A 27605-nucleotide genomic window follows, 5' to 3' on the forward strand; every position below is an offset into this window, starting at 1 on the left:
AATTTCGACTTTCTGCTGCAAGAGAGAGACGGCAACAGCTAACTGTCGCCTGTCGCTAACAGTTTTACCACCAGGTGCTGAATGCAATTCCCATTGATTATGGGTTTTGCCTATTTGAGGTTGGAAGCAGTAATTTTCTGTGCAAAATGCAAGTCATTCCTATGTATTGACCAGTGACCTATAAGAGTGTAGTCCAAGCCGCTACTTCTGTAAAGCCTGTTGCCCTTTACTGTGACCTATGGCTTGCTGCCATTTAGCTGCTGCTACTTTTATCTTTCTGCCATTAAAACATGTCAGTCAGTTCTTTTCCCACCTGGCTGTGGAGGGCATATGAAATGGCAGGGATGTTTTGCTGAGATGCAGAGGACAGCAGATGATAATAGGAACAGAGGGTTGTGTTAGACTGTTCTGACCCCAACCTCTTCATGCCTGTTTTCACAGCAGCCCTGCCTGATGCAAGGCAGTGGGGTGGCAACAAAACTTCATAGCATGCCACTGCCTGACTCTATGGGAAAGGACGGGGGTTCATCAGTGTCATCTCTCCTGCTGCCAGCTTATCCATACTGATTAGATGGGAAGGGAACAGTCGATGAGATGGATGGTTTGCTATGGAGACAAAGGCTTTTTTGTAATTCCCAAGGCATCCATCAAATCCACAGGTCAATGACCCTATCAGTGTATCAGACCATACAATAGAATCCGCTGCTTAGTTTTTCTCTGTAATTGTAGTGTGAGATGCTTACTGCCCCAGAAACGGGCACAGCATCTCAAAACAGTTTGTCAGACATCAACCATGTGACGAATTCATTCTGCTGATTGGTAAATGAAGAGGCTGTCAAAGAGTGAAAGGTTCAGATGCTTGAATGGTGTTTCAGTGGCCACCATTGAGAAGGGTTTGGTTGAGGAGGCCTCGCTGTGGCTGTACCTGGCAACTTGGCACATTTGCATCTACGTATGGCAGCAAGGTGGAAGTATTAGAAAATCTTAACTGTTCAATTAAAACATTCTAATTTTTAACAGTTAAACCCACTGTAGATTTGTGATCTGTCCCGATTCTCAAAGGGAAAGAGAAGAGCTTTGACATCCATCATACAACTAATGTTCTTGAACAAATATTCATTGAACCTTCAAGAACTCAAAAAGTTTTTAGACTACTACTATTTCAATGTGAGACTCTTTATTGAATACTTCCATTGTTATTGGTAGTTGGCAACTGCCAACTGCTGGAGGTTGCTTGTTGTCATTATGTGAAAGTGGTTACAAAGCTATATAGTACTGTATGGAAGTCCTGCTTGGGATTGCTTTGGTAACTAGGAAATTTGCTCTGGTGCTAGGCAAAATAGATCACAAAGAGGTTTGTGGTGCAGCACAAAACATTGTTCCTGGGTTTCATTGCAGATTTTCAGCTTTCATGACCACTTGGTGGTTATTTGCCATCTCCTAGCAACCAAGATGATTATAAGGAGGTTTTTGGTGCAGTACTCTTTGCGATCATGTGACCAAGTTCCAGCAACCACATGCCAACCATTCTAGGAATACACATTTATCCTTAGCAAATGGGGGGTGCCAAGGGGTTAGCAATAAATGTTGCTCTGCTGCAGACACAGAATTGAACTGAATAAATTCAGATGCTTAGATTGCCCTTTTTTGTTGTAGTCAAAACTGTTGATCAGTGTATCCTTACTAATGATGAAAATACTTTATTCTCTTAATCTGCTGCTCTCCTTGCCTTTGTGGGGCTTTATAGTACACTGTTTGGTATTGTGGTTCACCCTCACCTCCCTCATATTGTTATTTGTAGCTAATAGCTGTTTTCAAAAAAGGAAAAATCCACACACTCGCATCTTTCTGGTGTCAGATTAGGCTCTAATCTGTCCATTTCTGGCACTTTGAAAACTGGAGATGTGCAGCTGTGCCATGGATGTTATTTTTCTCTTTTGCTGTGAGTAGGCCTGGGCCATATCATACCATTCACGGTAACACCGGTATAATGTTGGGCAATGATAAGAAAATGAAATATCGCGATAGAATATGGGTAAAACGCGCAATGCGCAGTGCCTTTGTTTACATACGCACATGGCGGCGGTGACGGAGAATGAGGAGGGCGAAAGCGGATCGTTAAATGAAACAGATGAACCAGAATTGGTTTGTAAAAATGCTGCGACTTCAGTGGTGTGGGACTGGTTTAGCGTTCATCCGTCAGATACACAACAAAGCACTATTTTTGGTAGAGGATGCTAGTGGGCCGTCGTTATTACCGTGTTTGTTGGAAAATACGGGACACTTAAAATCAATCCTTTGATTTTTCTGAAAATCGACAGTGCCCCTTATAATCCCGTGTGCCTTATGTATGAATTCTGGTTGTGTTTACTGACCTCGAAACGATTTTATGTACACGGCGCTCGAAAATCTGTCAACTGTTTTAGTACGACTAAGCTACGAAGCCGCACCGCTTGATGGATTGTCGGAGCATTACGGCTATCGTAGGCAGGAGCCTCGCGGAGTGATACGTACTGTGCTTCAACATAATATTACCGTATTGTGTGTGTATAACCTCTTTTTAAGTTTTGTGGATATTATACATGCTTATGCTGAGGATATGTCGGCCAGTTTCCACTGGAAATGCCTTTTGGTTAAACTGTCAGCAAGGAATTTGCATTTGCACTGTTAAATTTTTATATAACTTTAATGCACATAAAAACAGCTGCTTGTTTAAGTGAAAATACATTGATGGGGTTTTTTTTGCACTAATAAAGTTGTGGAGTTGTAAAGTATTTTGTCTAGTGTCAATTATATCGTCAGTTATATCGTTATCGCAAATTTTTAAATGTATATCGTGATAAATATTTTTGGTCATATCGCCCTGCTCTAGCTGTGAGGGCTTTTTTCTGGAGAGACGGTTTGAAAATGCTGACCATTGTTCCTCTATTTAAACTATAGAACACATATACAGCCAATGACAGCCGTCCTTGCACTTTTCAATGTTGTGGATTCCTGATGTAGGTAAACAGGTTATATTTTAGCCCTATTTCATGTCTGGTCACTGAGATATAGTTGTTGTTGTTTTTTTCAGGAGAAGCTAAAGGAAATGCTGGGAAAATGCTCTATGCTGATAAGTTTAAACTTCAGTATAGAAGTGGCTCTAACATCCTCCTCTATCACTGTTAGGTTAGAATTAGGAGGTCAGTGCAGCTTTAGTCACAAACAAACCCAACACAAAAGTGAGACGCCTCTGCTGACATAGGGTGACAGCTCTGTGTGCGCATGTGTGTTTGTGTGGACCAATGCCCCAATTGCCTGGGCAGCACATGTAGCTGCATCCGCCTGTGCCACATCGCTGCTGACACAACACTCTCTTCAGCGGATGCCTCAGGGTGGATGATGGCCTTGGTTGCACTTTGCAAAACAACAGGTTTTATGCCAATATATTGATATGACAGCAGTATGCACTGTCCTTCTTGCATCATGCATGTGCTGTGTAGCAATGGATATTACTAATTTAAGACTGTATACATACTATAATAATTATCATGCCAAAATTTGGATAAAAATCAATTTATTAATGCAAAATGTTCTTTATTGTCAAGATTTCTCGGATTTATTGTGTATCAACATTGGTTTTAGACTCTTGTTTAGAAAATAGTTAGCAAATAGCTTTTTGGACTCTTAATATCACCAGTGGGATTATAAATGATAAACAACAACCTATCATGTATCATGAGTATGCTAGTTATTCGGATGAATCGTTAATATATAGGGCAAAGGTCATGAAATAGAACTCACAGATTCCTAATCTGAGTCCAAAGGTTTAAAATGTTTTCTAATTCTTTCTGATCCATGTGCACCTTAGTTTTCTGTGGGAAAAAAAGCATGTGCTCTGTTTCTGATTTAAAAAAAAAAAAAAAAAAAAAAAATATATATATATATATATATATATATATATATATTTTTTTTTTTTTTTTTTTTTAACAAGGATAACTTGAATAAATACAAAATGCAGTTTTTATATGATTTCATTAGATTCCAAACCTACCTGGCCCTATGTAAAAAGTAATTGGCCTCTAAAACTAATAACTGATCGTGCCACTGTGGGCAGAAAAAACTGTAGTCAAACATTTGTGATAACTTGCAACTTACTTAGTTGCAGAATTTTATACAATTTATCCACATTGGATATTTCTTGAGTTTTTGAGCCTGGACTTTTAATGGCTCTAAAATAAAGGTGGTTGAACGGCCAAATCAGAGGTAGACTTGTAAGTGTGTTTCAGATCATTGTCATCTGAAGTGTACTTGAACTTTAGAACAGAAACTCATGGCCAGACATTCTCCTTTAGGAAGAGAGCAAAACTCATGGTTCCATCAGTTATAGCAAGTTGTCCGGGTCCTGAAGCAACAAAGCAGCTCCTGACCATCACACTACCACCACCATATTTGTCTCCTCTCTCTATATACTGTACTGTATATAGCAGAGATGACAATAAAGTTTACTTTGACTTTGACTTTGACCGTTGGTATGATGTTCGTTTGTGAAATGCAGAGAATATTTTGTCCGAATTCCTGGGGATCATCAAAAAGGTTTTTTGGCAAATGTGTTTGTATTCTTTTTCTTAATCAATAGTTTTAGTCTTGGAACTAAATTGTAGATGCCATTTTTTGCCCAGTCTCTTCCTTATTGTTGAGTCATGAACACTCACCTTAACCAAGAAAAAGCTAGGCTTGTAGTTTTTTAGATGTTGTTCTGGGTTCTTTTGTGACCTCCTAAGTGAGTGGTTGATGCACTCTTAGAGTAGTTTTTGCTAGGATGGCCATCCTTAGTGGGATTTAACACTGCTAAGTTTTCTCCAGTTTTGGGTAATGGTTCTCACTCTTGTTTGCTGAAGTCCCGAAGCCTTGGAAGTAGTTTTTTTTTTTTTTTTTAATCCAGATAGATGGATGACAGTAACGTTGTCTCTCATCTGTTTGACTCCCAGTGAAAATAGTTTTCTTTACAAATAACTCTCTCACTGAACTAACGCAGCCAATCCCTCAACATGTTTGTACTCTCTGCTCATATTGCCTTCATGTTAAATATTTTTTTCTTTTTAAAGAACCTATTTTAACATTGAACTCAACAACAAATAAATCCTCCCTAACAGAGAAAGTAATGTCAAGGGCCAAATTGCTTTATATGTCTTTACATCAATATATGGGCCACAAGTAGTGGTGATGTGGGCTGGTAGTGGTCCTGGGCTGCGAGTTTGAGACCTCTGGTCTAAGTGGTTGATAACTTAAGAAAATTTGGTGGTTCATTAAAGGAAGCATTGTGATTTTGTAAGCCATGTATACAGAAAAATGCAGTAAAGATGGGGACATCCTTACTTTTAGTTGATGGTATGGGTCAAGCTCCAGTGTTGAACCTTACATTTGTCGCTAAATACAAAATGCGGATTCCCTTAAATTAATATTTACAATGAAGGCTTTTCATTAAAAGTTGCACAGTAACCCTGACATCATCAGAATTATTATAAGAAATCAAGAAGATGAAACACTTTTCACAACCTGAGTAGAATTCCTACTTAGAAGGTAGATAATGTGTGTGTTGACCTGTAAAGGGCAAGTAAAGATCATGCACCGAAGCCACCAATCCATTCTCACCTTCACTTAATTTGAAACACCACAGAGATCAATAGCAACAGTTGTGTAATGAATGGTGAAATACAAAAAATAGGTCATTGTGTAGGGTTTGACAATGTGATTTTCTAATGTTTGACCTTTCCAACGGATCAAATTGCGGAGCTTATTTATGCACGGTCGAGATCAGTTCTTAATTAGAACGTGACGTCCAAAAGTCGTACTTCCCCCAAAACAGTCTGTTCTTCAGATCATCCCCAAAGCTTTTGCCAGCACTGCCTGCCAGCCATTCTCTACAGCTTTCTGTCAAGTGCGCTAATTGCTGTAAATAGCTGGGTGTTCTGTTGTTGTGATTGACCCTTCTGAAAAGCTGCTCAATCTGTCTCATATTTGGCAAAGTGGAGCCCATTTTATGGGCCTCGTTTTATAGAAAGGCTTGTTTTTGTTGCCACTGCACATTAAACATGGTTAATAACAGAGAAGGCGGTTTGCTTAAAAGGGCTTTGATGTGAAGTACTACTTGGACTTTACCAGTAACAGTATAGCTGAATGACATAAAAATCCTTGTTATGTTGTGGATACTTTCTGAAACTCTGTTAGGACTGAATGATTGTGATACTGAAGTCCTTGTTTTTCCTCGTGAAGGATATACACCTTTCTCATCCTGCTATCTCAACTTTCCAGTCTTTGATGTCACACATGAAGTTTCTTATGACCGATCCAACATTTGGATGATATATTGGTCCATGCTGAGTTTATCGGCTTGAGACTCATCATAATCCTGCTTAGGTGATTACAAAGAACGAACAAACACATGTGTGCTTTGTATAATTCTAAATGATGAGTTTCATTTAACACTGAGGATGCACCAGTAAACCAACTGTCGTTAGAGTGGTGGGCCTCTCATGTTAGCTTAAACATATCCCCACTGGCTCCCAGTGGGAAAGGGGCCTTTTCTCGTGTCACCTGAAACACGTGATACTGGAATTCTTTTCCAAGTACCAGAAAATATGGAATTCCTAAATTATGATGTTAGGGCAAAGAGTCTAAGTAAGCCTTGATGACCCAGTGGACCCCCTACTTCTGTAGCCTTATAAAATATACAGTGATGAGCCAGCAGCAGATTTATTTTGTTTTATTTCTAACAGTACTATGTAGAAACAAAGAGCTCTTCCAACTGAAAATTTGACTCTAGGGCTTTAAGACGGCATTTATAATCATCTGCCAGATCTGTTAGACAATACTCCTTGGCCTTGAATGTAACACTAGGTTACTACTTAACGAAGTAATCTACTTATTTCACTTTTGGAAAGGTTAAAAATAGAGAAGCACACTGCAAAATCTGTACCATGACTACAGTACAATGCACAGATCTGTGGCATGTGTAAAAATTCAAAGCTGAAATCCCTGCCAAGCCTGGTTAGTCACTTAGCTACAATTGGACAGTTCACTTGCCTGTGAAGTGAACTGTTTCACTTCACCTTCAGAAAGATTACCCTCTGAAATAACAATTACCATTAATATAGGGCCTTTATAATATAGGGCGTGATTTATGTTTAGTAAATCATTCGTAGATGTTCTTTTTTGAAAAAGGGATAAGATAAGACCCCAGATTGTAACATTTTTAAGAGATTTTGTGCACCATCCAAGTCATGCTGGTTTTTATGTACCCCCCCCCCCCACACACACACACACACACACACAAAGCAAATTATCTACAAAGTAAAAGCCTACGCTGGTGAATTTTCCGTCTGGTTTGTGAAACATAAAAGCAGGAAGCCTTGGTGAGAAGACGGGGCGCTCGGATCAGCGGGAAAGACGGAACATTTGCCTGGGATGTTTGTGAGATCTGAAAGGAGGCTGTGATCACACTGTCTCATTAGATCAGTCTCACCTCTCCCTTTTCCCTCCATTTCTCTCTCTGTCTCTCTCTTCACTGCTGCTGCTTAGGAAGAAAAAGAAATATTGTAGCTTTTTGAAAACCAACTGCTGATATCAGTGTCGGGCTTCACCTCGTCTACGCTCATAAATGCATGACCTTCTGTGCACCTGGTTTAATGTGACTGAGATGATGAGGGCTATTTCCATCATTGCTTTGCTTAGTTGGGATTTATGCGTATACCTTGATAGTTTCGTACTGCGTAATACTGCACGTCTTTATATTTCATCACTTTTGATTGTCTCAATCTTAAGACTACATGTCATGTAATCACATTTTTATTTTTATTAGAAAAAAACAAACATACAACTGCAGTTGAATGTTTCCTCCTCGGTTCCCCTCCTCCACTATATACTGTAGCTGCCTTCATAACAATGGTGCAGTTTCCATGGCAGCTACAGCATGTTAAGCTTTAGGATAACAGTTCAAAAAAAAGTCAGGAGAAGAACGGGGTCTAATCACAGGGTATGAGGAACTAAAAATAGCGAGGGACTTAATTCCAGGCATTATTTATTCATCTAAAACTTCTCGTGTCTGTGCCGGCTGTGTAAACATCACTTCTTTTGTAGCTCCTCTTTAGGCGGGCTGTTTTACAGCCTAAACCCCCACAGTCTTACTGACTAATACGCTGACTATAGGAGAAGAGGGATGGACATATAGGGGTTGGATTTAGTGTGGTGACACAGTCTGTTGAGGGAAACTGCTTAAAAACTGCTCAGGATTAATATTTTACTGTTCCTCCTTCCTGAGCGAGCATGAGAGTCAGCGTAGCGGTGCACGTAACTATGAAAAACATCCGTACTGACAGCTGGCTGATGTGTAATTAAATATTTCTCTTGATGTTGCTGCAAATGGCGATAAAACAGCCTTATAATGTTACATTTAATCATTGCCAGCTCATATGCTATACTTGGTAAGAAGCTGTAGAGTGTGCAGTAGGTCTGCCTGTCACACTGCGAGAATGAGAGTGTGTTGTAGCTGAGCAGAGGTCAGCCTCAGGCAGCAGGCACGGCCAGATTGCTGTGCACGGGGAAGAGAAATCTATTATTGTCTCTTGTTTAGCGAGATGAATGCTTTGATGGATGTGACTTTGCAAAGTTGCTACACTGAATTTGCCGGTTGATTAAATGGATTTTGCAGTGAAGAATATCATCAAGTGAGTTTAGGGAGTCCATCTACTTGAACTCAAATTTGAAGCACTTCATGTGAATATCTGTCTTTATCTGACTGCGTAAGTTATTAGTAAGGACAATTCCATTGTTTTCCAGCTCCGACGTCTTTTCTTGATAACGAGTAATTAGATTGGCACCCGCAATCTTGTGAAAAAGTATTTCCCTTAGGCAAAAAAAGTAAGAAATCAGGATAGGGGCAAATACTTTTACACAGCACTATATGGATGCACATAGATCAGGAATGTGAAACACATTTTAACAACCTTTGCACTCAGATTATCAATGTGTAAGTCCAATTTCATGATCTTAGCCCTTTATGTTAACAGCACATGTCATTGGTTATCGCTGATGTTCCAACTGGTATAATCAAAAGTCCAAAGTGTGTCGTTTCATTTTTTTTAACTTCTCTGAACAACATTGCAGAACCAAAAGACTTTAATATACAATAAAACTATGAAAATCTTGACTATAATGATAATTTTGTCTCAAAAAATGACTTTTATCCAATTTGTAGCCTGACAATTGTTTGTGTCAGCATGCAAACATTTATAGTGGCAAACAAAATAAAGAGAAAGAATTCAGGAAGGGGTATAGTGCTTCTTTACTGTAATTAAACACTTAAGAGCTTTTTAATACAACCCACTTTCAAGCCTTCATACGTTGCTTTTATAAGTGCTTTTCTAACTGGTCTTATGGTCTGAAGAAGCCATGGATCAAATAATCAACTTTGTGAATAATTGGCAACCCATTCTACCTCCTGAGTCAATGCCACCCTCGCTCCACGTATCTGCAGATATTCAGTACCATCTGTTACCAGTGTTAAATTAATCAGCTGTATTCAGGACTTTCATTCGTTTTGTTACTGTAAGTGCAATAAAATCTCTTCAGCAGTTGTTATCCTGCATGTAATAAGAGGGAGTGAGAGAAACTGTCATAGAAAGCATTGCTGTCACAGCTTATTAGTCACATAAACTTACTTAACCATCCAGCATTTAGATTGGAACCAGACCTATATGTGTGCTAGATATGAGCTTGGAGAATAATTTTCACATCACAATCGTTAACCATTTTACAGCTCTGGCTATAATTTCCATTCATGGACAAAATAAGAAAGAATGAAGGTATCATCTGGTTAAATATGGTCAATTCAATTTTGGGTGGCTTTGAATTGCTTTGAGTTAAGTAACGTTTAATGGAGTGTTTTTACAGTTGCTGTATGTAATTTGGGGACACAGTGTCCTTATTTAGAATCAATTTCTAGTTCCCCTCGAGTGTCTTCAGTCATTGCACAGAGGAATGATTATGTGGTTATGAGGTTATGTTGTCCTCGGTGGTTTATATGGTTCCATTTAAAGAAATGGTGTCTGTTCTATTTAATGAAAAAAAAGAGAGATTTGTGCCAACTGTTTTCTTTTAAAATTAATATGCATTATTAGTCTTTTACCGGATATGAATTGAACACTAAACACTCTGAAGTTGTGAAACATTACAAAATTAAACATACAGTAATTTAAAAAATTAATTATATACCTATATGTTTAGAGCCAGACTTTAGTTCTGCTCCCTAAGTTTTACAACATAGTTATTTAAATTAAATCTTTTTGGATATTCCAGATGAATGCAAAGGGAATTCTGGAACCAAACTAAAGTATATTGAGTTGGTGTCACAATTTGCAGAGGCAAATCGTGCGGCGCGCGCGCGAGAGAGAAGTGGACCCAAATGTAGGCAACCGCAGACAGTGGTGAAGGATAACAAAAGGCGAGCCTTTATTGATGGCTGAGCATTGCTACAAACATGTGGAACCGAGAAAACTAATCCAAAACCTAAACTGGGGAAAACAAGAAACAAGAAACCAAACTAGAAAACCTGAACCGCTGACTGAGAGCAGAGGTAACACAGGGGATGACAGGCAGACGGACCGATGAAGAACAAAGGATAACACACACTAAATATATACAGAGGGAAACAAGGAAATAGCACACAGGAGGGAGACACTGTCATGGTCCTGGGTCATTTTGACCCAGTGTTCTTAGTTTTCCTGTGGTTTTGTATTTTGTTCCTTATGTTCATTGGATTGTTTGGTTTGGTATTTGGATCCCCCCTGTGTCCATGCTGTTATTGTGGTGTTTGTTCTGGTACCGTGTTCCCGTCCTTTGTGTTCTGTGTTCTCCTCATCCCCTCGTGTATTCATCCTTGTTCTCTGCCTCTCTCTCTGTGCTCATCTCTGTGTACTGTGTTGTGTTCAAGGTCCACATCTTGGTGTCAGTATTTTCAGGTTCGTGTCCTCCCCGCTCTGTCACGAGTAATTGTCCTCAGCTGCGTTCCCCGTGTGTTCCCACTTCCCTCATTACCTTCTGTGTATTTATGTCAAAGTATCCCTTTGTTCCGTGTTGCGTCGTCCCTCTAGGTTGTGTGCATTTACCGTGTCTTCCCAGCGCCTCAGCTTTAGTTGCTCCCAGTATAGTTTTTGTATGACTTCTTATGTTCCTGTTAATAAAGACCTGCCTTTGAGTTCATCCCCGTGTGTCTAGAGCCGTGCATTTGGGTCCTCTTTTGCCTTCACACAGCCGCCGCATGACAGACACAGCTGAACCGAATCAACACGATGAGACATGGAGGACATAAGACACGAACCTTCAGTAAAACAGGAAACACGACACACGTGCAAAGACACAGATTCAGAGACACGGGCTTTACACAGAGACATGACTGACTTGGAAACAGAGAGAACATGGGAACCAAAACCTAAAAACTAGAAAACTTAGTCAAAGACATAACCAGAATAAACCAAAACGTAATATAATATTATCCATCCATCCATCCATCCATCTTCATCCGCTTTATCCGAGGCCGGGTCGCGGGGGCAGCAGCCTAAGCAGCCTAATATAATATTAATATAATATTAATTAATGAAAAAATACTGAGTCATCAGAGTCAGGACCATGTCTGTTCGTTGCATTTTATATTGTAAATATTAGCAGAGACGCTACCAAAAGCTTCAGTAAATGACATGCATCATATTGTGATTTGTTGGTAAAGGTTTGTTGGATCGACTTTCAAGTTTGGCATTTTCTCCACACGACAGAAGGGAAATTATGTTGACATCAGTTGTGTGGATGCACAAAGTCTAAGATATCGAGCTCTCAGCGTTGCTTTCTTTTTGCTACTCGTGGTTTCTTTCTGTTAGGACTGAGAGCTTTCTTGCTTAGCCTCCTTCCACTAATTTCCATTTAGAATAGCAGGCGCGCCATTGTAAAAGCCAACAAGGCTTCTTCTGAAAAGACCCTTTCTCCTTGGCACCGAGAGCCTGTGAGGTTGGTTGGAGACAATGCCCTGTGCTGTTGTTGTCGAAACTAACCTCCAACATCAAATGTGTTTAGTGCTGTTTAAAGCCTTCCCTTTTAAAGCTCGAGAAGCAGACATGTGAAAGTGCTTTTACTCCATTTGCACATACCCACATGGCAAATGTAAGTGGATAATTTTAGCTGCATGATTATTTACACAGTAGCCCCATGACAGGATGTCTTTAGTACGTGGTGTATAATATAGTACAAAATAATAGCGGTGGCTGTGTTTAGGAATAGCCTGGATAGCAATTTGCAACATTAATGAGTTTTTATGTAATTGCAGAGCTGTGACGAGTTTGAAAGAAGAAGAGGAGAAAATAGACTTTACCTTTCCTGTTTTTTTTTTATTGTAAGCCAGCTTCAACCTCTGTTTATTTCATGAAAAGTCTTGTATAACATAAACCTTTTGCATAATTCACCTGCAGCTTGTTCCTGTGTCTGCCTGAGCTGGCACAGATACCTTATGTAGGTCAGTTTACTTGACAAGATAATCCCATCTAAACTGTTGTTGGATTATCAGCTAAAATTAAACTGTTCACATGATGGGTCACTGCCTGTTCAGTGCTTAATCCAGTAGCTCAATGAAAGTTACCATGCGTTCTAATTAGGACCGGAATAACAATAGCTATTACTGATTCTGATATTTCAGCAGTGAAGCCACTGAAAGCTAGTGATTTTAGCTGGCTAAACAACTTCTTAACCTCTCAGCTTCCACTTCAGTCTGACAGTTTAAAACCCCCCAGAGCTGAATCATCCTGGAAAGCTGTCAGATCAGCAGTGACTGATTGTGGCCACCACCTGGTATTAAATGAAAAGTTGTTATAGCAAGTCAGTGTAAGAGCCAAAGTTTGGTTTTAATTAGCAGGATTAATAGTCAAAGCTGAGCTTTTCAGTGATAATCAGTTTCTCAGCTTGAGAAGCCTCTGAGCCAGACTGAAACTTCCGAGAGACAAGCTATCCGTCCTACTGCTTGACCCAAACGCCTATTGTTAGACTCCAAGCTGAACAAAGAGAAGCTTTGACACGTGGCCCTGAAGGTGAAATTTGGAACGATATTCTGGATTCGCCTACAGTATAAACTTACTGAATGGCTAAATTTAGTACTGCAGCCACAAAGTAATTCACTTGAAATCACTTAAAATTGCAGGTGTGATGTGGTCATGTGAACACAGATGGCTCATTCTATGTATTTATATTTGAATTTAATGGTAGTGATTTGAGAAACATGAGGACAGCCGATGTTGTTCAGTTGACCCCTTTGACTTGCACGTTGAGTCTCAGTTAATATTGCAACAAAACACTGTAATTAAAAGTGCCAAATAATCATCGAATATTTAAAACCAATTGGTAAATATGACGGCTTTACACTTAGGTCTGTAATTTGTTGGACAAAGACAGAATTTTTGTAGTTTTGCTTCTATAAACCACCACAACAGACTTGAAATCAATCAATATGTGATTCAAATTCAGACTTTCTGCTCTAGCGGATGAAATTTTGTATCAACTGTTTAGGAATTTATTTGGAAAGTTTTCTGTTTTAAATGCACACTCCTCCATTTGCAACCTCGAAAATAATTGGACAATTGACTAACAAGCAGTTTCATGGCTAGCTGATGGTTTCTGTGTTATTTTATGAAATGAAGCAAACATCCGAAGGTGATTCAAAAAATGTTGAATATGTGTTTTGTTGTTTTTATAGTTTTAGTGTTGAATCCCAAAGTGTTGTCAGTTTAAGTGAAGAAGGCCACAGTTATGTTGAAAAAACCAAAACCAAAGATAAAGCTTTCAGAGAGAGCAAAGCCTTGAAGTGACCAAATCCACAATCTGGTATATTCTTTACCAAAAGCAATGTACGGGCCAGCTCACCGTCAATAGGGCCTGGAAAAACAACAAAAGACAAAGTGCATGATGACATTTCCATGGTTAAGAAAAACAGCCTCACAACATCTAAAGAAGTCAAGAACATTATTAGGGAGGGAGGCGTATCAGTGTCGAGGTCCCTTCATAAATGGAAATAAAGAGGGTTTACAACAAGGCGCAAACCACTGGTTACACTCAAGAGCAAGAGGGCTGGATTAGACTAAACATCTAAGATTAATTTGTACCAGAACGATGGGAAAGGAAAAGTTTCCAGAAGGAAAGGAACAGCTCGTGATATGAAGCATGCAATGTCATCAAAGAGGTGGAGGCAGTGTTATCACATGGGCATGAATGACTGCCAGTGGAACCAGGTCACTAGTGTTTATTGATGATGTGACTGATAGAAGTAGCAGGATGAATCCTGAAGTGAACAGACCTGTACTCTGCTGAGACTCGCCAAATGATGCAAATGGATAATTTCCCAAAGCACACTACAAACGCAAGAGTTTCTCAAGAGCAAAGAAATTCAATACGCTTCAATTGTCAAGTCAGGCACTTTAAACTAAAGCCAATAGAGGACCTTTTTAAGTTATTAAATAGAAAACTGAAGACAGACAGACCCATAAGGAAGCAGCAAGTGAAGGCAGCTACTGTAAAAGCTCAGCACGGGACCTCAAGGGGGAAAACACAAAAACCTTTACTCTCTTTGGACGAATAGTCTGACATCTGACAGCTCAACTAGAAGTAGTGTGCGTCCGATTATTGTGTAATCGTCAACAGGCTTCTGCTTCTTTTCCTTCAGATGCAAAATTTCTGAACATACCACCTGCTTCATCTTCTGTCTGAAGCCAGTTTCCGTGTTTGTTTGTTTTTTTAACATTTTCTAAGAAAAATACACTTTTCCGGTTTAATGAAGTACTATTATTATGAAAAGTCAAGGCTATCACTGTAATGACGAAGATGTGCACGTGGATCACAGACTCCCAGTATTCAGTACTCCGAAAGAGCTGTCATTATATTTCATTCTATATATTTACGTTTTATATATACACTGAGTCTAATCAGCTAATGACATGGAGGCATGTAGACTGCCATTTAAATTAAGAATCAGAATTGGGGAAACAAGGTGACCAAAGTAACTTTGAATGTGGCATTGTTGTTTGTGCCACATGGGCTGGTCTGAGTATTTCAGAAACTGCTGAAATCTTTAGGGTTTACAAAGAGTGCTCCAAAAAAGAGAAGCTACCCAGTCAGCTGAGCTTCTGCAGGTGAAAATATCTTGTTTGACATCACAGGTCAGAGGAGAATAGTCAGTCTTCTTCAAGCTGATAGCAAGCCAACAGTAACTCAGATAACTACTTTTGATATCTTAGGTGTGGAGAAAAGTGTTTTCGTACACACAGCTAGGGCAAGACACTAAAGCAATAAAGATATGTAGTGCACAATAACCTTTCCTCACTAGAGATACATGGGATAGGGTCAATATAAAGTCAGTAAATCCCATTACTTCCTTGTTTTGACAGACCACATGAAAGGGCGTGAGCATCATCAAAGACAAAATGAAAACAGAAAATGTTAACTCGGGTGGTCGAGTTTCTGAATATGACAGGTTAAAGTGCAAAAGACGAGGACATTGTTAAAAGGAAGAGTCAGAGGAATTCAGTGTAGCATACACTACATACAAAGGCCAGCTACACCACAAATTGTTTTCACCCTCTGCAGCGGTGGCATCCTCATAGTGTACAGTTGCCTGTTTATCAGTACAGTGCGATGCGTTGAACAATGCAAGATTTTTTCTCAGAAACAAAGAGACAGTAATATTGTAAACGCAGCAGCCTAGTTTTTAAAAGACGTGTTGCCAGGAAGCTGATGCTGATTAAAGTAATTGACCCTCGCTACCAACTCCCTGGCCTTAAAAAGTTCTCTCAGGCAGCTATACACAGAGTGCAGAGAGATAGTAGTCAGGCCTCACTGTCCACTGCTCTCTCTATTTTAAATCTTATTTTTTTTATTTATTGTCTAGGAGCAAAAGTGAACAACAATTGAGTATGATTTTTTCATTGTGCATTTCTTTCGTTATTTCTTTGAAGTTCCATAATGTTCTGTCTGTCGTGGTCACCTTCTGACAGAATATAAATAATGTTTCAATGAAAAGGAACCTGATCTTCACCTGGGAATAAAAAGGAACCTTTAAGCTTGACAGAAATAGTGATTTGGTTTATATCATGATATCCAATCATATACACAGGTGACCAGTGGCAGAAAACTAGATCCAGTGCCATCTGAGTGCTGCATCAATTGGTGGATACAACTGATGGAAGTTGACATGGCCAGTAAGCTGTTTTATTTCGACTGCTGACCTAGAAGAAGTGCAGTGAAGAATTTTAAATATATATAGTATTTTTCTCATGTCAGAGCTTATTTTCTTTTAAATTTTTAAAGTCCTTAAATTCTGGTAGTATTTTCAGGTTAATCTCAAAATACAACATTTTGTTTTCCTGTGCTTGCATTTGTTTGAATCCTACCCAGCCTTGATGTAATTGTCTACCCACTGATCAGCTGTATTTTTAATGACTTTGTATATTCAGATTTGACTATTAAGAATGAGAAAAATAATGGATTTTTTGGGGCATATTAAATAAAAGGAAAAAATCTAACATATAGTTGAATTGGAAATAAATGCAATCAACTAAATAAATAAAGTATGAAAATGAATTGTTTGAATGGGCCCCGGACAGAGTATTGGTAATGGTAACTGTGCAACAGCATTTTGACATCAATTAATCAAAGCTGCATGAATTATTAGCAACTTGCTGTGTGAACATCCTGTGAGGTATGGAGGAGGGTGGACACAGGCTTTGTGGAAAATGTGATTACACATTTGTACTGATTAAATATATAAAACATTTATGTTAATCATAGGTAGATTTTTCAGAATTATATATTGAGCTTGATAAATGCTACATATTTTAAAACCAAAGGTACATACATGTTTTAAAGTATCTCAGTCATAGCCATGATTCCTACCTGCAGCCACAGTTTTAGCTCCCAGCATGCAATAATGTAAACATGTTGGAAGCAAAGTGCCTTTCTCTATGGAGACATTTAAAGCTTAGATGAGCTCAGTAGCAAGGCTTCAACTGTGCTCGAGGCTAACAGATGGTCAACTTATGGCCCTCTTTTTGAGGATGGTGTGTGTGCGAGTTTATAGCTGCACATATGCATTAACTCACACGTCAGCCCTTTGTTGAGAGAGAGCAATGGGAACTGAGATTTCGCTCCACAGAATGGTATGGCTATTTAAAGGGAGGCAACACAACAAAAGGGGGAGACTGGGAAGAGAGAGTGAGATAGTGAGCGAATGGATTCCAGTCATATGTTTACCTGCCAGTGGTGCTTTTTCTGTACTGTTGCCATGGCAACAACGGCTCGCTGTATGTGTGTGTGTGCTGCAAGTCTGTGAGACAAGGGATGTAATTCTGCCTGTCACCAGTGTAGCCTGGAGATGACTCCCCAGCTGCTGGTTGCCATGAGACCAGACAGACACATCCTCCTTTTCAGTGATGAATCTTTTCTCTGGATGTTCAAATCACATTAAGTACATTTTGTTTTCTGAGAAATGTCAAAATTAATATCCACTGTTAGACTATGTATAACATAAAACGTAGTTTCAACTTTTTAAAAGTGTTGGGATTAAAACTATTAGGGTAGATATAGGGATGATTAACAGGCTAGCTATATCATTAAAGATGTACCTCACACAGCTTTTCCCCATGCAGTACACACTAAACAGAAACAGCACACTGTGAATTGATTGAGTGAATTGTTACAAAATAAGACCTGGAACGTCCTCTCTTCAAAAATGGCATGCCATTTTACAGGGAGTGCAGAATTATTAGGCAAGTTGTATTTTTGAGGAATAATTTTATTATTGAACAACAACCATGTTTTCAATGAACCCAAAAAACTCATTAATATCAAAGCTGAATGTTTTTGGAAGTAGTTTTTAGTTTGTTTTTAGTTTTAGCTATTTTAGGGGGATATCTGTGTGTGCAGGACAGGTGACTATTACTGTGCATAATTATTAGGCAACTTAACAAAAAACAAATATATACCCATTTCAATTATTTATTTTTACCAGTGAAACCAATATAACATCTCCACAGTCACAAATATACATTTCTGACATTCAAAAACAAAACAAAAACAAATCAGCGACCAATATAGCCACCTTTCTTTGCAAGGACACTCAAAAGCCTGCCATCCATGGATTCTGTCAGTGTTTTGATCTGTTCACCATCAACATTGCGTGCAGCAGCAACCACAGCCTCCCAGACACTGTTCAGAGAGGTGTACTGTTTTCCCTCCTTGTAAATCTCACATTTGATGATGGACCACAGGTTCTCAATGGGGTTCAGATCAGGTGAACAAGGAGGCCATGTCATTAGTTTTTCTTCTTTTATACCCTTTCTTGCCAGCCACGCTGTGGAGTACTTGGACGCGTGTGATGGAGCATTGTCCTGCATGAAAATCATGTTTTTCCTGAAGGATGCAGACTTCTTCCTGTACCACTGCTTGAAGAAGGTGTCTTCCAGAAACTGGCAGTAGGACTGGGAGTTGAGCTTGACTCCATCCTCAACCCGAAAAGGCCCACAAGCTCATCTTTGATGATACCAGCCCAAACCAGTACTCCACCTCCACCTTGCTGGCGTCTGAGTCGGACTGGAGCTCTCTGCCCTTTACCAATCCAGCCACGGGCCCATCCATCTGGCCCATCAAGACTCACTCTCATTTCATCAGTCCATAAAACCTTAGAAAAACCAGTCTTGAGATATTTCTTGGCCCAGTCTTGATGTTTCAGCTTGTGTGTCTTGTTCAGTGGTGGTCGTCTTTCAGCCTTTCTTACCTTGGCCATGTCTCTGAGTATTGCACACCTTGTGCTTTTGGGCACTCCAGTGATGTTGCAGCTCTGAAATATGGCCAAACTGGTGGCAAGTGGCATCTTGGCAGCTGCACGCTTGACTTTTCTCAGTTCATGGGCAGTTATTTTGCGCCTTGGTTTTTCCACATGCTTCTTGCGACCCTGTTGACTATTTTGAATGAAACGCTTGATTGTTCGATGATCACGCTTCAGAAGCTTTGCAATTTTGAGACTGCTGCATCCCTCTGCAAGATATCTCACTATTTTTGACTTTTCTGAGCCTGTCAAGTCCTTCTTTTGACCCATTTTGCCAAAGGAAAGGACGTTGCCTAATAATTATGCACACCTGATATAGGGTGTTGATGTCATTAGACCACACCCCTTCTCATTACAGAGATGCACATCACCTAATATGCTTAATTGGTAGTAGGCTTTCGAGCCTATACAGTTTGGAGTAAGACAACATGCATGAAGAGGATGATGTGGACAAAATACTCATTTGCCTAATAATTCTGCACTCCCTGTATATCTGCATCCATGCTTTTAAACATTTGATATGTTGTACTAAGACTTTTTTCTTTGAAAAATATATTCTAATTTAAATTTGGTGCCAGCAACACTGCAAAAAATGTAACAGGGAACAGAGTTGGAACATGTTACAACTAATTGCTTGCATCAAAGAAAGGTCGAGTGTTCCAGAAGTAAAGATTGAGAGGCGAGCAGCCCAATATTTTAATGATGTTTTTCAGCGTGAAACTGTTAAAAATGTCACAATATTCAAACAAACAGAGAATCTGCAGAAGTCTCTGTGTGCAAGGGACAAGGCAGTGATGGAAACACAACTTGAATGACTGTGATATTCAGGCCTTCCTATGACACTGCATTGAAAACAGTTGCAGCCTGCTCAGCATGTAAAGCCCTTCATTTGTTCAACAAACTTCTTGGTCGTTGCTAGCTAACTAACAAACTAAGCAAATGGTTGACATTTACCGTAATATCAAACTCTGAAAAACAAGATGAGAAAAGGAACTAGAAGTTACAAGTAAAAAAATTAGAACCACAAACCAAATATAAGCTGTATTTTTAGATGTTAAACATGTCACATCGACATTCTCAATATTTTTTAATGATTATATTTATAGGTTTCAGAGGCCAATTTGACATTCACAGGTTTTTGTCCTTTTATACCATATAGATGTATTTTACAGAGAGCTATGCCCCTCTGCCTCCACCGGTTGAAGCAGATGACTACCCTTCCCTGAGTCTGGTTCTCCCTGAGCTTTCTTCCTGTTAAAAAGGAGTTTTTCCTTCCCACTCTCGCCAAATGCTTGCTCATAATAGGTTGATCTGATTGTTAGGGTTTTCTCATAGGGTCTCTTGTAGGGTATTTACCTCACAATGTAAAGTGCTTTGAGGCAACTGTTGTTGTGATTTAGGTAACTCACGAACAAAGCAGAAATACTGCTCAGGTGAGTTAAAATCATGTATCATACCTTATCATATAAAGTATGATACATGATACATTCTTTTTAAAGGGTGGGTAAAATCGTAACATTGTACCTTCTTTTTTTCCTGAAGAGTTCCTGAAATGACCGAAGTGGAGCCAGTGCTGGACTTTGCCTCCTCGGGGCGCTCAGGGAGGAGAAATGCCCTGCCTGATATCCTGGGCTCTCCAGCAGGTGTAAACCCTGGTGACTTACCTCTAAAACTGGCTGAGCTATCCCTAAAAGGTGATATTTCCTTTTAAATGTGTTTTTTTTTTAACTTAGTACTTTAGCATGTGAAGCAATATATTTGATTATTTAGAAACAGTATAATGTAAATTAAGGACACTTTGAGAGATGTTTTTGTGAACTTGACTGAGATATTTGATCCCCAGAAGCCTTTCTGTGGCTCATCTATGGCTTGAAGCTATGGCAAAGTTTTTGAGATTTAGGAAAGGTTGTCCTTGTCTAAATACATCTCCATTTAGTAGCAGATGGGTGAGCTTTAGGCTAGGAATGTCACTAGGGAAATGCTGCCCATTTCCTTGTCATGCATCACAATTGCTAAAAGTGTGTAGCTACCAGGAGTGCCAAATTTGGGCCACTGAGCATCTTTGGCTGCATGTGTAGAAAACAAATTAGCATCTAACATAACACAACATGGTCGTGCAATTCATCTTACAGACCCCAAAAATGAAAATACAGGTTTGCTCACATGAACTCGGATCTCTGGAATTCCTCCAGCAGTGGCAGAGAGACACTTTGTTTGCCTCCATTGGGGTTTCTGAAAAAAATAGCAGCCTTAAAATGAAAGCAAAAGCAAAAAATGCCAAGCACATCGCTGTCACAGTCATTTATGAACAATAGCTTTGGAAAGAAATTCCACATTTGTGCCTTTAGAAGTCATTTTTGAGTTTTGTGTGCAGATGGTCCGGGAGGGGCTCAGTCACCCACGGCAGAGGAGCCACCAGCACCGCCAGAAAGCTCAGATGGGAAAGAGGGATCATAGGGACTCGTTTATTTACCTCCCCGGAGGCCTACAGAGATAACCTGAGAGAGGATGAGGAACGAGGCAGAGGGCGACCTATGGGAGAATGAGTGATGATCTGTGGAGAGTCACACCGTTTGCGAGGCAGCTGAGCCACGGAGGGAGGGTGATGGACCCACTCCCAAAGGACTGGAGCCAAGAGCTTAGGACTGTTTTGGTACTTTCTAAAAAGAGTCAGACGTCACCTAGTTCTGAACCACATAGTGTGTGCACGTGTGCATATATGCATAAACGCGGATACGCTACATTGGGAATAAAAAGGACAATGACCGATTGTGTCCTGTACACTCTTTATTACTATTTTTCTATGATTTATTTAAAACGAAAGAAAAAAGGAACTTGTGAGTCAAAATGTAACGCACCATTTTCCTTGCATTTCCTGCAGATCTCTGTTTTGTAGCTCTGTGTGTTCTTTGACAGTAGTTTAACTGCAGCCTGTAGTGGCTCGATCCTTTTTAACTCATTACACGAACTGTGTTATCCAGCTCATTTATGCTTTTTACACTAAATATGTATGATCTAGTGTGCATTTTCAAATGAGTCTATAACTACACTGCAGTTGTACAGTTTGTATCCTTCATCACCAGACTGTTTTAACCATAACAGCAACCAGGGACTCTTTGCACTTTTTAGGGATGATTTGGTGCAACGTGATGATATGGCAACAAAATAAAGTGTAGTCCATATCTTGAAACATTCCTTTAGAGAATAGTTTCCCACTGCCAACACTACTTCATTGTAATACTGAGAGAAAAATTAAGATTTCATTTTGTTTTTGTTTCATTGTTTTGCTTTTCAAAGTCTCTTCATTTTCCAAATATCTGAAAATGTGCCTAGTGGCAGTTTGCAACTAAAAGTGGGTGTTGTGTTCTTTCTCTGTGAGGTACTGTTATTGCAAATTCCGGGGCTCTTGATATTTCCTCAGTTTTAATAGGAGGTATCGTTAAAAAAAACCCCATCTGAACTACTTGGACTGTGGATGAAAGAAGAAAACGCTGGCCGTAAAATCCATTTTGTCTGCGGTGACAGCAGCATACGCTTGGGCGCGGGAGCAAGCGTTAACAAATGCTGCAACCTCCACAATGTGTTTCTAGTGCTGAAAATGGCAGCAGTTCCCCTTCTGTCTCACTCGCACGGAGAAAAGTCTGTTCGCGCTCATCAACACATGAGCAGAACTGTGAATAGGACCCGAGCTGGAGAGTGAGAAACAACAGCAAGAGTTCACACTTTGCCAGCTATCCCCTCTCTGCTACTGTACATATACTATATTGTAGTAAAATCCATGTGTGTCATACATGCTGCCTGTATGATTACTGGACTGTACCCACAAACAAAAGGTGTTTTGTAATTGTCACTATTTGAAGATGTGTTGACTGGTGGCCTGTCTTTATGTGGATGTGTTTCACAAATGCAACAAGGAAAACCTGACGTGCTGCTGCCCAGTCTGTCTTTATTCCTTTTTTTGTTTTGTTTCTTATGCTGTACTGATAAAGTGTCTGTGGTCTGTCTGACGCTGATCAACACATTTTAAGAGACCGATGAATCAGAGGTGTATGTTGTAGTGTCCTGGTGCATATATTTTACTTAACTGGATTGAATCCTTTATGTTGATTCTATCTGGTGGTGAAAATTGCCATATTAAATCCCCAAGCTTTACCTATACTGCAGTGTGTTGAATACTTTTTACTTATTTGCTTATTCTAATATTTGCTAGAATTTTTGATTCAAGACTGGCTATACGATTCTGACATGTGGCCCGTATTGACGTATTTTCAAAATATTTAATCACTAATAGCTGTTAAATGAGTTGTTTACCTTTCATAGTTAGCATGTAAATACTGTAGCTACTCTCAGCTTCTCCCTTGTCACAAAGTAGCACTACAACAGGTAGCAACACACGCTGTGATGCCCTTCCTGACGCAACCCCAAAAGGGATTTGTTTATCTTGCTAGAAGGTGAGCAGTAGCCTTTTTACTTGCCAGCTGAGCATGTGAACCACTACACTATGGAGCCACCACTAATCATATACACTAACATGAATAACTGAACCCCTGACTGAAAACCCTAAATGCTGACCATTTTTGTCAAATTAATTATATCTCTATTATAAACTTAATTTGCTGTATTTGCAGAAAGTCTAAACAACAGATGCTTGGCATGAAGGGGAACCACCAGGTTAAATGTGTTTACAGATTTCAGAATGCTGCATATGTGAGTAAAGTTGCATAAAGCTTTTTTGCCTCCAGGGTGGGTTGTGACAAGTCTGATAAGTAGCTCTCCGATAGCATGTAAAGTCGAATTGATGGATTTGCAATATTCAGATCATGCTGTTTTAGAACAGAAGAAAAACGGTGTTGTGTTTGACGCCTAAAAGCTCAGTCTGTTTTTTGTAAATTTCCTCCAGAAGTGCTTTTGTCAGTTGTAAGGCAAAAGGGAAGGTATGGCTCTATGGACACAATTCGGTATAGTAATTTGAAAAAGACAGTAAACTCTCTTTCAGCACAAGGTTTTGAGGACATGATAAAAAAATAATCTGGTCCTTATCAGGTTCAGCCTGATTCAAATTATTTAATTATTTAAAATTACTGAAATAACTCTGACCTCAGATGAAGAGTAACACATAGCCATTCCCCTTTTTATTTATTTAACACAAACAAGAGCTCTGTGGTGAGAGGAGAACCTTCCTGAAGGACAACCATTTCTGCAGCACTCAGGCCTGTATGGTAGAGTGGCAAGATGGAAGCCTAAAAGCAAGCCTGCCTGGAATTTGGCAAAAGGCACCTGAAGGACCAGATCATGAGAAACACAATTGTCTGGTCTGATGAAACAAAGATTGAACTCTTCCACCTGAATCATCATGTTTGGAAAAAAAAAACAGGCACTGCTCGTCACCTGGCGAATACCTTTTCTTACAATGGGGCATGGTGGTGGAAGTGTCATGCTATAGGGATGTTTTTTGGCAGCAGGTAGATGGAAAGATAAGTGCAGCAGTGCACAAGGACATCCTTGTTGATGACCTGCTTCAGCCTCTTCTCCCTGTGCTGGACCTCTGTAACAGAAACGAAGCATGTGAAATGCTGCATCCATTTCAATCCTACTATTACTTGACAACACCTTCAAAGAAAATGCCAATTTAGCAAGCTCTACTGACAGGCCAAAAGTGTCACCATGTAACCAAGCAGGAAGTTTGATGGCTAAAACCAAAAACACTTACAGTTGCTCAAATAGCCTTGTGAGGTCCAGCTGGTACAAAAATACTTTAGTATCTGTTTTAGTAAGTAATGTCTCAGTGGATAAACAAATAGCAGATTACATTTGAGTTGAAACTTAATGTTAGGCCAGTTTGAAAAGTGTGCTGACACAGGAGCTTTAGCCCATCACCGTGTGCTCGGCCTCACCTCAGTTAAGTTATTGTATTGAATCTCTGAACTGTATTCACAATTTGTTGCATTTTAAAACAGTTTTTAATGAATTTATCTGACACATATATTTATCTGACAGATAATATTCAAGGGTGTGGCTTGCTACCTATTTGCTAATGTTGGCTGACAACTTTAATCTCCAGTCTCTAAATATGGTAACTTATGTCTCCAGAAAGCAACAGTGACATTCAGTTCAACTAATTTCAGTTCAATTCAATTCATTTTGATTTAATTCAAGTTTATTCCTTTAGCGCCAAATTACAACAACAGTTGCCTGGAGACACTTTATACTACAAGTTCAAGTGTTAAATTCAATTCTAGCTTTAACAGGGAGCCAGTGAAGAGAATCCAATACAGAGGAAACATGATCTCTCTTTCTCATCCTTTCTCATCCCGATAATGTATTACAATCGTCCAGCTTAGAAGTATTGAATGCATGAACTAGCCTTTACTCATCACTCTGAGACAGCATATTTCTGAGTCAAGTACTATAACCTCAGTTTCTACTTTCTTTCAGTCTGAATGTAGAAAAACAGCAAATTAGTTCATCCATTAGAGTTCATCCAGTCCTTTATCTTTTTAACACATGCCTATGATTTGACTAGTTAATTTGTGCCGTCTGGCTTTATAGATGAATATAGCTGGGTATCATCTGCATAACAATGAAAAAAAGTATAATAATAATTATTGCTAACTTGCAGATGTAAACGGGTGGGTTTTAAGCTGGTATTTGCTGGTATTTGAATTGTGTCAAAGAGTCTAGCTGATGATGCTGAAGTGCTAATAGCCCCTGAGATGAGGCGAGTAGAGCTAAAGGCTCTGGCACCCATGGTGTTAAATTTGAATTAAGGAACACTTAGAAGACCAGCTGAAACTGAGCGCAGGGCTGAGGTCTGAAAAATATTGGGGTAACAAGTCACTGTGAGCTTTAAAAGTGAAATTCAAAATCTTATACTGGATCCATTGAGGAATGGGGAAACAATGAAGCTGGATGAGAATAGGGGTAATAGTGTCATTAGACTCGGTGCGAGTGATGACTCTGTAGTATTTGGAGCTGATTAAGGATCAATGGTTCCAGCACAGAAGCCTCTGGAACTGTAACCAACCTTTGAGAAGACATGCACAACCTGAAATCTGCATTCTAGAGTTAAAATATTGTGATCAGCTGTATCGAATGCATGAGTCAAACAAGACAAACACGGAGCTGACTCTTGGGATTCGCACTAGTTCAGTTTCTGTGTTATGATGATCTCTGAATCCTGACTGAAACTCTTCAAACAGGAAATTCCTCTGTAAATCTTTAAAAAAAAGAATTAAAAAAGAGAAAGGCTAAAAAAAAATCAGTCAATAATGACCTAAGACAGCTGGATTAAGTCTGGATTTTTTAAGCAGTGGTTTAATTACAGCCACCTTGAAAGCCTGTGCTAACAGAGATAAAGAGGTCATGTTTAAAATTGAAGCATTAATTACTGGTAGGACGTCTTTGAAATGTGTCTGTTAGGAATGGAGTCTAACAGACACATTTCATTGTTTGGAGTAACTAATTAGGTAGTTTAGTGAGCCCCACAGCTCCCTTTTTTCACTTGTCACTTGTTTAGTCATTACATGTAACAGTCCCACAGCATGGGATTGAAAGTTCTAATGTAAAAGATGTGGGGTCAACTCCAAACTGATAAAGACAAGTAAACCTCTGATTAGACAGCTAGTTGATGTTCAAAGGCAAAAGAAGACTAGATTAGACAGAATCCTAAATAGCCATAATAACTAAAGACAGCTGAAGTTGTGAAAATCGCTCTCTACATCTGTAAAACAGGATGACCGTGGCTCAGGGGGTTGGGAAGCGCATCTGTAACCGGAAGGTCGCCGGCTTGATCCCTGGGCTCTCTGTCCTGGTCGTTGTGTCCTTGGGCAAGACACTCTACCTTACTGGTGTTGGCCAGAGGGGCCGATGGCGCGATATGGCAGCCTCACTTCTGTCAGTCTGCCCCAGGGCAGCTGTGGCTACAACTGTAGCTGCCAGTGTGTGAATGTGAGAGTGAATGAATAGTGGAATTGTAAAGCGCTTCGGGTGCCTTGAAAAGCGCTATATAAATGCAATCCATTATTATTAAAATAAGGGCATGTGTGGATCAATTAAAGTGTGCACAAGCACTTATTTTTTTCCTTCCAGTATGAGCATATTGGCACCTGCCTGTTACATAATGCAGCAGTTCCTCTTGGTGTGCAGCAGATGGAGACATTCACTAAATTATCATTCACCTCACATCATCTTTGTACACCTTGGGGAGGATTTCTTTGTTATGTCTGGGAGAACGAAAATGGCTGAAATACAGTTGTTTTACTCTAGTTTTGGCAGAGGTACCAAGCATCACATTAATATAGTGGTTTAAAAAAATCACAGTTTCAAGGTTTTGGATTTAACATTCCTGCACACATCTTTTAATTTAAAAACCCAGTGATGACTTGCATTTGGACACACCCATCTCTGTCTCCCTCTCTCTGCAGAGAGAACCATGTAAAGCACATGTCTCTCCTATGTTATGTTAACTGATGCTGTGGTCCACAGATTATGTAAGGGAGGCACTGTTGGTGAAATACATAACAATCGCTACCATGCTAATGGGATATCCATGTATGTTTTTGATCAAGTAAAACAGAAGTGTTTAATAAATTTGAGACTTATTATCTCTGCTAAAAGTCTCCCCCTGCATTCTCAGACATCCCCCACTCCTCTGATGTGGCTCCCTCACCCAGACTGCTGGTACATAACATGTTGCTAGGGTAACCTAGCCTTGAGAGAT

The 27605-nt window shown here is 39.6% G+C and overlaps 1 protein-coding gene across 1 annotated transcript in view; it reads left to right on the forward strand.

Moving 5' to 3' along the window:
* pkib (protein kinase (cAMP-dependent, catalytic) inhibitor beta) overlaps positions 1–23044 on the forward strand; it is a 29045-nt gene extending 6001 nt beyond the window's left edge. Inside the window, exons 2-3 of the mRNA XM_084919234.1 lie at positions 20429–20580; positions 21261–23044. Of these exons, the coding sequence (XP_084775360.1) occupies positions 20439–20580; positions 21261–21343 (225 nt within the window). The 5' untranslated portion in view covers positions 20429–20438 and the 3' untranslated portion in view covers positions 21344–23044. The remainder of the gene's footprint in view (positions 1–20428; positions 20581–21260) is intronic.
* Positions 23045–27605: the final 4561 nt, after the last annotated feature.

Source organism: Perissodus microlepis, chromosome 22 (genome assembly GCF_051167445.1).
Source record: "Perissodus microlepis isolate ML-2025 ecotype Zambia chromosome 22, ASM5116744v1, whole genome shotgun sequence".
NCBI lineage: Eukaryota > Metazoa > Chordata > Actinopteri > Cichliformes > Cichlidae > Perissodus > Perissodus microlepis.